We start from the raw sequence: 11,431 nt of genomic DNA, 5'->3' as shown, positions 1-11,431 counted from the left end.
AAATCTTTTTTTGTTTGTTGTAATAATTTGTTATAATTATTATCCTTTATCACTTTGCAATGCGCTGTCAACCATATCCTTAAGTATTTGATTTTTCTTGTTGTTTGGAATCCAAGTAATCTTTCCAGTTCTATTATTTGTGGTTCTGTTAAATTTTTCGGTAGAAGTTTCGTTTTCTGTCTATTAATTTTCAGTCCTGCTACAGTTCTGTATCTTTCTAATTCTTTTTTTTTCATAAAAAAGTTTTATTTTTACAATCATGTCGAACAACTCATTCAATATACAGTTATATACAATTAGTCGGGCCTGCCCAGTTACCACCCCACTTTTTAACACTCTTCCCTCTTCTACCTTCTTTTACTTTCCAGACCTTCCTCTCCTTCTCTTATCTACATCCTCTCCTCCCTCCACCCTACACCTTCCTTCTCCCTCTTCTACCCCTCTTCCTTCCTCTTCTCCTCTTTCCTACCTCCTACTCTCTCTTTTCTCCCTCCCCACCGTTCTAAAATGGTAACTGGGCAGACCCGACCCTACATTAATTATATTTATACATCTTCAATAATCCCTGTACATTAACCATCACTCCATCTCTAGCCTCAACCCTCCAATTCCCCCCCCCTTGCCCCCCCCCACCCCGACTTCCCAGAACAAAATGCAGGGTATCAAAACTAACAATCATAATCTAAAATAATTCCTAAATTATAATCTCTAGTCTCTCCACGCTTAATCACACTCTCAATTCCCCTCTCCTTCAGAAATATATCTAATACAAAATATTTCCTAAATTTACTCATATGCTATTCGATATTTTTTTATCTGATACTTATCTGATACTTATTTTGAATATAATCAATCCACATTTTCCATTCTAAAATATATTTTTCTTGTGTATAGTCTTTCAAGTAAGCGGAGATTTTTGCCATTTCTGCCAGATTTGATACTTTAAGTGTCCATTCTTCAATTGTAGGTAATTCTTCTTTCTTCCAATATTGAGCAATCAAAAGTCTTGCGGCTGTTATTAAGTTCAAAATCAATTTAGTCTCTATAGCTGTACAATCCATAATTATTCCTAGTAAAAAGAACTGTGGGGTAAACTTAATCTTCTTTTTCAAAATATTCTGCATGATCCACCATACTTTAATCCAAAATGCTTTAACTTTTTTACAAGTCCACCATATATGGTAATAAGTGGCATCTTCACAATCACATCTCCAACATTTAGCCTGGACATTAGGATACATACACGACAATTTTTTGGGGTCTAAATGCCATCTTTAAAACATCTTATAAAATTTTCTCTCATATTTTGCGCTTGTGTAAATTTAACATTCCTCACCCAAATTCTTTCCCAAGTTTCCAACATTATTGGTTGCTGAAAATTTTGTGCCCACTTAATCATACAATCCTTAACCAATTCAGTCTCTGAGTCTATTTCTACTAATACATTATACAACCTCTTAATATGCTGTTGACCTTGATCTCTCATTTGTTTTAACAAATTATCCTCAATTTCCTTAACACCTATAGGTGCTAATTCTTTAATTAATGCTTGTCCTCTCTCTAATGGTTCTTCAATGATAAAGGCCAAATCATCTGCAAATGCTTGCCGTTTATATTCTTCATTTCTGGTTTTCAATCCTTTTATTTGTGGTTTTGTCTAATTCGTTCTAATAATACTTCTAATGAAAGTATAAAGAGCAGAAATGATAGGGGACAGCCTTGTCAAACTCCTTTCTCTATATTTAACGTTTGGGTATTTTCTCCATTGATTATACTTTTTGCTTTCTGTATCGAATATATTGCCGTTATCATATTCTCAAATTAAGTGCCAAAATTCATATCATACACTTTGCTTTTAGTGGGGAAAATAAAAGTAACGAAAGGAAATGGCACCTTCCCTGGCCACCGTCAAAGGGTTAATTTGGCCTTGGTGGAATTAGGGCAGGAGATGATCTCAGTTTGACCCTGATCAGGTCCAAAACAAAATGAGGGTGAAGCCCCTTATAGTGTTTCCTAGGTCCCATTCACATCTCCTGCAAAATTCCACTGAATCCGAGGTTGTGCAGCCTAGGCAGAAAATTGCAGAGAGCCCAGGGAAAGGGATAAGTCCCCAAATACACACACACACACACACACACACACACACACACACACACACACAGTGAAAAATTCAGGCATGGTTCAGAATCCACACCCAAATCCAAGCCAAAGTGCAAGTCCAAAGTCCAAACGGAGGCAACATGAAGCACAGATCCAAAGTCACATGAATAGCAGTCACATGGTTACAGTACCTGCATGGCAGGGAAAATGTGTGGTTGTTTCTAATGCTGCATTGTTGAAATGTTAGACTAGGTAGGCATGTGCTGGTATAGAGCCTTATGAGGAAAGAGGCTGCCTCCTTGCGAGTAACCTCACTGACCTCCATTGTGCCTCCCTCCATTCAGTCCTACAGTGGAGGAGGCGGTTTCTCATCATCCATGCTGATCAGCTGCAGCTGCAATCCTTCTCCATCCTGGGCTTCTGGATGGATCTGTGAGTCCTCCAGCTGCATCTGTGTCTCTCCCCTTTCTTCTCCAGCCAGGTGCTCATCTGCTTGTTTCTCTGAGGGACCCCTGAGGTTCACTTCTTCCTCCAGCCCTTCCATTCCTGGCTTGGTGGCCTCGGCATCTTCTAGATGTTCCTCTAGGCCCCCCTCTGAAGTCTCCAGGGTTGGCTCTTCCACGTTGTCTGAACTGGCATCTGGAGAAGCCCTCAGAGGTGTTTTCTCTCCTTCCCTTAGCTCTGTCTTCTGCACACAGCAACCCTGTACGGAAGGAAGCAACCAAAGAAGAGAAAGGTTTGCACTGTCCCTCCATACAAACAGGAAGGAGTCATCCAGTGTTTTCTTCCTCTTGTCTCTCTTATACTGCCAGCTCATCATCACCATGAAGCCTTTATCCTAGATGGCCTCCCCCTGATTTTGCAGCTCACCATCTCTTTCTCCCCTTCCTGGATAGAAACCCCCCCATTTTCCCAGAGTGCCCCCTTTCCTGCCCTCAGTCTCCTTCCTCGGAGCTGGAGGGCCAGAGAAGCTGAGCTTTGACTGATTTTCCCTTGAACATTTGTTGATCAGAGGGTCCCCAAGAAGAGGGGCTGAGCCCCAGAGGAGCCTCAGACATCCCACCATCCCTCCGTGGCTGCCTTGGGAAGACTTTCAGGATGAATTTTCCACCCCAACAATCCTGAAGATGCTGGTTCTCAGCAGGGGTGAAATTCAGCAGGTTCCGACAGGTTCTGGAGAACCAGTAGCGGAAATTTTGAATAGTTCGGAGAACCAGCAAATACCACCTCTGGCTTGCCCCAGAGTGGGGTGGGAATAGAGATTTTGCAGTATCCTTCCCAGCCACACCTACCAAGCCACACCTACCAAGCCACACCACACCCACAGAACCGGTAGTAAAAAAAAAAATTGGATTTCATGACTGGTTCTTAGGTATTCTCCAAGCCCCAAGTTTTGTCTCTTAAATAGACTTCAGCAACAGTGAGGGCTCACCTTTGGTGTTGTTTTGGATGGGAGCATCGCCGCTGATTGAATCTCATCTTCAGTGACATAAGTAGAGAAAGAACAAAGTTTTTCTAAAGAAAGGTCATCAAGGTGAGTTGTCATTGCCTGATGGAGTTTCTTCCTCTTGTTCAGCCGGTAGCCTGATGGATGGCAAAGAGAAAAGAGAGAAGTTTATTTCTGGGGCAGCAGCTCCTGCCTGAGATGGATTTAAGCTGAAGACTCCAAAAGGCCCAGGTGGTAAAACTGCCTGGATTATAACTCAGCATCTTGATTTGCTTATTATGGATGAAAGGAAAAATTGTTGGCTGTCTAGAGGTGCTGACCATGGGGAACTGGAAGGGACATTCCTGGGGGTATTAAGAAATAATTGAGTTGAAACTGTCCATGTTCCTATTAGAGTTCTTGTAGGACATCAAAGTCCTGTTTCTCCATCACCAGTGAAACCATTCAATGCTACCCAGCAGGGCTGTTCCCAGTAGGGGTTTTTCTAACTAAAGCATCAGTGACTTTTATTCAATGATGCTACACCTCTGGGAATTCTGTCATCGGTACAAGACAGATGATGCTCCCCCATGTGTGTTTTGATTTATACTCCAAAACCCCAATCCTGACCTTTCCTGATAGGACCTTGGCCACCATCAATTACTTTTAAGCAAGGATGTTAGACTTTTGGGAATTGGTACAAGACAGATGGTATTCCCCATATATTCCAGATGTGGTAGTTCTTAATCCAACTCTCACAACATTTGTTTTGATTTCTACTCCAAAACCCCAGTGCCAACCCAGCAAGATCCAAGTACCAGCAATCCTGGCTGATCTTGAAAAGCTAAGCAAGGCCTGACTGGCTTAGCACGTCCATCTGAGACTGGCAAGCAAGCAAGACCAATTGCAAGCAAGTCAGAAGGCCCATCCTAGAGGAGAGAAATGGCAAAGCACTTCCGCTTTTTTGCTGAGAAAATGACCTGGATGTATTGAGCCACACCTGGTGAAGCTCAATGGAGGAGACACTTCCTACATCTCACATCTCTTGTTCTGAGCCAAGCAAGCAGAAGCTCCTTCCAACGCTGGACCTTCCCCTCTGTTCTTCTCTGTCCCCCCAGTATGATTGCAAGCAGGGGCAGATAACATGGGTCCCCTCCCTCCATGACCCCCACCTTCCACCAGAGCTTCCTTGAAGGTCCCTCTAGCCAGGTGAGAAGGCACTGGGATCAGAGCAAAATTATGGTTTTTCTGGTACTTCAGAGATTTATTTATTGGGCTTTTCTTTGATTCTTGAGCTCCTGATATTTGCTCCTCTGAAGAAAGTCCACGGAGGCCAAAGAGGCTCCCTCCTAAACCCCAGCAAGGTTGAACATTTACAGGAAATGGAGAAACGGCTGCGTAGTTTCTTCTTCTTCTTCTTCTTCTTCTTCTTCTTCTTCTTCTTCTTCTTCTTCTTCTTCTTCTTCTTCCTTCCTTCCTTCCTTCCTTCCTTCCTTCCTTCCTTCCTTCCTTCCTAATTCTCATTCCAAATGAGAATTGTGGGCAGGGGCCTTGTGGAGATCCTGGCTGCAAACGCCAGAGATAAAACACTTACAGATCAGGAAGAGAATCAGAGCTCCTGGGATGTTGATCATCACATCTGCCAGAAAACCAAGTAACATCACATCTAAAGAAAGAGAAACATGGTTCTGATTAGTGTCAGATCTTGATTTCCTTGACATGGAGATGTTGAGCCATGGAAGCCTTTCCCAATCTGAACTGACCTCCAGGCAGTGTCTCCCCCTGAAGGAAGCCTCCCTCCCCCCTGAGGCTGAAGAGGGTAGAATAAATGGCCTTGAAGGGCAGAAGGAAGATCTACAACCAAGGCAACAATTGGATAAATGGTGCTTCAGCCTGAGCCACGAAATCAGCTTAAGTACATGTGTCCCACAGATCCCTTCTCTGTTTACATAATGATAAATGGAGGAAGGTTGAGGCATGTCCAGACTACAATAGTTGCAGTCGCATAGTTTTGTTAGAAGAGTAGTACCGAAGTAGCTGACATTGCTTTCTGTCTTGCTGGGCTGACAAAGATCCAGCCTCCCCTGTTGAAAGGGGCATTGAATGACCTGGTATAAGCTGTCCCATCAGATAATTCTTCCAGCAAGCAAAACAATCTTTCATATCACATCTCCCATATCTCCTTTGTCTATATATTGTATTGTATCACATTTTCATACCTTGCTCTTAAGTTCCAACTCTCCTGTCAAAAATTACTACCATCACTAAATGCAGGATATTTTCTTGTATGTCACCCATCTCATCAAGAGGTGACATATTGCAAATGCTGAGCCTCTCACCTTTTTTCTCTTCCCATGCCAAGACCAGGGGCTCCTGCAAGCCCTTGTGCTCCAGGCGACACCGAAAACGGTCCCTCTCCTTGGGGTTGATCTCAATGCTGAGCCAGACGTAATAGGTCCCGTCTGAGTTGGGGGCCACATTCCTATGGAGGGTCCCATACTCGCAGACTTTTCCGTTCTTCATCCAAGTGGCCAGGATCTCCTTGGGGTAGAAGCCAAAGGCCTGGCATGTGAGGACCTCCAGGCTGTCATCCACCACCTTGCGAGTCAATTTCCCCACCGGAGGCTCTGCAGAAACAGCAACAACAGCTGAGTTCCCAGGATTTCAAGAGTTTCTGTCAAGGTGATTTAATAAGTGGGAAACCTCATTTGGCCATCCTCTCCCTCTCCTGAACCTGTGGGACCCTCAAAAATGGGATATTTGAACTCTTTAGATTCATTTGTGAAAGGGACACATCAACTTTGGGGTAATATTCTCATTCGGACCAAAATAATTGTAATGCTTGGGCTTTGGAACTGGATCTCAGCCATGATATCTTGCTGGTTTGGGGTTTGGTTTGGTTTGGTTTTCCGTTTCCTTTCTCCTTCCCCTCCCCTCCCCCACCCCTTCCCCACCCCACTCCTCTCCTTTCAATTCAATTTCTTTTCCTTTTTTTTGAAGAACTTATTTTTTGGGGGGTGGGGCTTGGATATTATTTTTCCTACTGTGTTTTGATAAATGTCCCTTGTTCGTTCTGATAAATCCCCAATTCTATTTCTGCCTGGCATGTGAAAGGTAACTTGGCTGTGTGCAGGGGAGAAAACATGAGAAGGAAAGAGGGAGGGGGCCTAGAAAAAAACTGCACAATATGGAGCCCATATTGTGTATAATAAGTATAATTTTAATTGTAATTTTAAATGGATTTTATGTCGGTCTTTGACCGTTTTAGTTGATCTGGCCATTAAATATTTGGTTTTAATTCGTTTTTAAAATTGTTATTTGTATTTGGTGTTTTAATATGGCTGTAAACCGCCCTGAGTCCTTCGGGAGAAGAAATTAAATTATAAATAAATAAAAATAAATAAAATAAATTTGGCCACTCACCTGTCTTCTTCAGAGCCTCCTTCTGGTAGGACATGTTTGTCTGCAGCCACTCAATGCAGGTCTTCTCCAGGAAGTGTTTAATTTTCTGGGACCAGTGTGGAGCCTTCTCCCAATCCTCCTTGACCTTCTGTGCCTGGGATTGAGATACCACCCATCTGAGGGTCTCTTTATCAAAGCTGATGACGTCCATCCCATCGTAGCCATAGTGCAAAAATCCTCTTTTGGTCCCATCTTCCTTGAGCTCACAGCCCACAATCACCTGCCAGGTGTGAAGCCCTGAAATACACAAAGAGGGGTGAGAATACTCCAGAGTTCCTCTCCCTAGAGACTCCCCACAAAGGATTGTAGTGTTTTCTCCCCCCTTTCCCATCGGGGAAGGGGGGGAAACGGATCTTGTCTCCCCTCTTTCTTTCAATGGTGGGAGGTCTTTTCTGTGATCTGCGGCTACACTTGGTCCTTTTGATGTGGGGATAGAAGATCATGAAGATCATGTGAGAGGAGACCTTGGGGAGGGGAGGCAGTTTTCTTTCCTTTGCAGGAAAGGATCGCTCATCATAATGCTCCTCACAGGTGGTCAAAGGTAGAAACAATATTTTCCCTTCCTGGGATGGGGCTCATCTCAAACCCCCCAAGATCCCAGCCTCCCACTTTCTAGTTTTTGCCTGCTTGCCTCTTTTCCCAATAACCAAAGTGACAAGTTGTGGGAAAGTGAGATTTGTGGGAGAATTCAGGACTTGGAAGCAGTTTTGCCTTTGCTTACCTCCAGTCTGGTTGCTGCGTGCTGATAACCACTCCAGGTCACCTCTGAATATCCTCTCAGGTATCTTCACCATCTCCTCCTCCTTCATCCAGGGCACCAGAGGAATTGTCTTCTTGTTGAGGAAGTCATATCGAGCAATGGGAGTATCATTCAGGTGGATCACGGAGAGGAACTGGGGCAGCCCCTGGCTGGACTCTGATACCTTCAGGTAGGAATAGTACAAAGAGCCTGGAAGGAGAAGAAGGTGAAGGACAGAATTAGGAGGGTCTGAAGATCCAGCTCCTTCCTCAATGCTGTCATGAAAAGCAGCTCTCAAACAGAAGACCAACCCTCTACTTTGGATGATCTCAGTCACCCTGGAAAGTGGCCAAAGGAGACCCTAGCAACTCTTGGTTGACTTTGGAGATGACCACATCAGGTGAGGCAGGGGTGAAATGTAAATTTTTTTACTACCGGTTCTGTGGGCGTGGCTTGGGGGGGTAATGTGACTGGGTGGGCATGGCCAACTTTTTTGTTTTTAGTTTTAAAAGCATTTTTTTACAGCCTCTTCGGTCGAAGAGCTTGTAGAAAAAATGCTTTGAAAGGGTTCTGACAATCCTAGCTGAGCTGTGCGATCATCAGAGCCTTTTTTTTTTTTTACTTTTAAAGGCATTTTATCAGCCAAAGAAAAAATGCTATTAAAAGTAAAAAAAAAAAGCCTCTGATGATCGCATGGCTCAGCTGGGCAGGGCAGGGGCAGGGCAGGGGAGGGGCAGGGATTTTTGCTACCGGTTCTCCGAAGCTCCTGCTGCCATCGCTACCAGATTGGATGATCCGGTCCGAACCGGGAGCATTTTACCCCTGAGGTGAGGGGACCCTGAGGGCCCTCACAACTGCTTCTGGGCCTGATCCCCATTGGACCCTACATGCCCATGGCCTGAAGGACAGCAGGACAAGAGCTGCTTGGAGTTTCTCCTGCTTGGAGTATGGAGACGTCCTGCCGACAATCAGATGACTTTGCTGCCAAAGCCAGTTCATGTGACTGAGTGGGCGTGACAAACTCAACGTCACTCCTCACCTGTCCTCCGTCTGAGTTTCTTAAGGCCCCAACTGGAAGATGTTGCTGGAGCTAAGCAGCCATCATGAGAAAGAGTTGGCAAAACAGCTCAGTTCAAATTGAATCTGACCGAGAAGGAGGCTCAGCAGAAGCACCTCACTGAGGACTACGAGCATAGGCTTTCCAAGCAGAGGGAAGACCTGCGGGAGTGCAAGGCCAGGTACTGGCGCCTGGAGACTCAGTGGCCTGAGATGGTCAGCCAGTTCCAGGCCATGATGCAGCCCTACCAGAACGAGGCCCTCCAGCTCTTTGCCACCAGCGGCGCTTCCCTCCAGCCTTCCTCTAAAGCCCCGCACCAGGAGGCTGAAGCAGACCCCCAAGTCGGAATTTCCGCCCCCCTCCAACCCACACAAAAAGACCCCGAAGGGGGAGACTCTCTGCAGCAACGCAAACATTCACTGCATTTGTCCAGCCCAGGGGCTGTAATTTGAGGATCCCTGATTTAGTGCAATATAAAAAAATGCAAATAATTTTTCTGAGGACCACCAAATTTTTCTCATGGACCACCAATGATCTACAGAGCACCAGTTGGTGACCACTGTTCTGGGAAATGAATTTGGGACTGAGAGGGTCTGGGGGAAAAGAAAGACCGAATCCAGGACATGCGCCCCTCCCTTTCTGTTTCCTCCTCCCCCACCCCCACCCCCGTGGCAAATCCTTCCAGAAACTCACCGCAAAAGTCCCCCGGCACGAAGAACCCCAGCACCCCTCCCAAGAGTAAAAGGAGCCTCCGGTGCAGCGGCATCGCCCTCCAACCACGCGCCCCCCGGGGGGGTCGCTTAGGCTCTGCCCCGGTTCGGCTCCCGTCCGGATCCGCAAATAAATCCAACTCTGCTAAAAAAATTCTCCGCCCTGTTTGGATCCGCGAAGAAGAGAGAAAAAACAGCGCTGGTCCCTCGGTGTCTTCCGGGGGTCCTGGAAGGAGGGAGGGGTCCTTGGGAGACAACCGGGCAACGTTAGAGCTCAAACGTCCTGGCTACCCCGGTTGTGTGAACGCAGCCACTGCTATATCTTCCTCGCTAATTCTTCTTGCGACGGTCTCCGATCGATTCATCCCTTCGCCCCAAAGAGCTTTGGGGCAGAAGGCGCCGGTCGATGACCTGAAAGGGTTGACCGGGTGTTTGGACAGGGTCAGCTTGGGACCCCGCTCCCTCCCGCCAAGAGACTCGCCATGGAGCCGCGCTCTTCTTCTCTCCTGCTTCTCACCCGCCCCAGCAAGAAGGATCCGATCGCCATGCTCAGGAGCAAGTCTGGCTGCGGGCGGCAACAGGGCATTTTATACCTGTAACTTCGCTCCGCCAATCACAGCGCCTCTCTCCACCCTCGCCCCCCTATCCCCGCGCCCTCCGAGCTCGGCTGAAGTTCTCCCCCTCCCACCGTCTAAAGTCTATTTGTTGCAATGTCCTTCCTGATAAACAAAGAGTCCTGTGGGGTTGGAGCCAAGGGGGAATTCCGAGAGTCAGAGAGAAAGAAAAGGTGTGTCTCTGTGTTTGTAATACTTTGCACAGGTACGCACAGCAAATAGGGCAGGTTTACGTCATGCTAACTTCTTGCTTAGCAGACTGGCGTGAGACTCGAAAAAGAGACACTGGAAAATGATGCGCGGCGGCTGGGAAATTCGGGGTGTTTAAAGAAATCCTGTTCCCCCTCCCCGTCTCTCCGGGAAGCGCGACCAGGGCTAGCTGGCCCTTGGAAGGAGGCCGCGGGAGGCTGGTTCTGAGGCAGGGAGGAGGGATTTCTTCCCGCGTGTCAGTTCCCCACAACTCCAACCTCCCGCCCACCTCTCCCTCCTGTCCAGCGAGGGCGGGTTCCCGACCGCTCTGCCCGCATCCCACTCCCAGCCTTCATCTCCCCCTGGTAATTTCCAAAGCAAGGAGGGAGGAGGCAGTGGTGAAATTCAAATTTACTACCTTCTGGGGGCGTGGCTTGGTGGGCGTGGCAGGGGAAGGATACTGAAAAATCCCCATTCCCTCCCCATTCCCACCCCACTCTGGGGCGCGCCAGAGGTGGCAATTGCCCGTTTTCCGAACTGCTCAAAATTTCAGAACCTGCTGGATTTCACCCCTGGGAGGAGGCTACTGCCTCCACTTATTTTATTGATTATCTTCATTTTTGCGACCCTGAAGGAGGGACCCTGAAGGGTATGGAAGGTTTGGCTCTTCAGCAGTAGACTTTTCCAGATGGAGTCAGTGCAGTGCAGGGAGTGGGGGGAAATGAAGGAACAGCAGCCCAGCATCCGTGGAGAAAGGACCTCAGAAATCACTGCCTTGTCTCCTCTGGGGGAATTTTGTCTTTTTGGGGGTGTCATTTCTTGCCTGTGTGATGTTTGTGCAGTTGCTGTGGGAGCCCTCTGAAGCCTCTGTGCTGCACAAAGTGCCACGTGTGGCACACAGAAAAAATGGAGGGAGTGCGCACTCCTGTTTGTCTGGGGGAGGTGTGTTTTTTCTCCTCCCTCCCTCATCACCCCCTGCCACAACCTGGACAGGTGTGAAGGAAGCAGCCGAAGAGGAGAAAGGCTTCTGGCTCTTCCCTGGAGGTTCCTGGATCGACCCAAAGGTGCTTTTTCAAAAGGCAACTGGACCTTCTTGGTTGGTCTTTTTCTTGAAACCGTTTCGCTTCTCATCCA

The 11,431-nt window shown here is 46.9% G+C and overlaps 1 protein-coding gene across 1 annotated transcript; it reads right to left on the bottom strand.

Annotated features, from left to right (window-relative positions):
• Positions 1 to 1,530: 1,530 nt before the first annotated feature.
• Positions 1,531 to 10,152, bottom strand: LOC131190870 (major histocompatibility complex class I-related gene protein-like). The gene is made up of 7 exons (XM_058168348.1): positions 9,478 to 10,152; positions 7,710 to 7,937; positions 6,950 to 7,225; positions 5,866 to 6,153; positions 5,121 to 5,192; positions 3,533 to 3,684; positions 1,531 to 2,803 (listed from the first exon to the last, which is right to left on the bottom strand). The coding sequence occupies exons 1-7, from the start codon at positions 9,548 to 9,550 to the stop codon at positions 2,447 to 2,449; spliced, it is 1,446 nt and encodes a 481-aa protein (XP_058024331.1). The 5' UTR covers positions 9,551 to 10,152; the 3' UTR covers positions 1,531 to 2,446.
• Between the last annotated feature and the right edge of the window lie 1,279 nt (positions 10,153 to 11,431).

The sequence above is a fragment of the Ahaetulla prasina genome, chromosome 2 (assembly GCF_028640845.1).
Source record: "Ahaetulla prasina isolate Xishuangbanna chromosome 2, ASM2864084v1, whole genome shotgun sequence".
NCBI lineage: Eukaryota > Metazoa > Chordata > Lepidosauria > Squamata > Colubridae > Ahaetulla > Ahaetulla prasina.
Note: the sequence above shows the minus strand (reverse complement) of the source record. Positions and strands in the feature narration are given on the sequence as shown.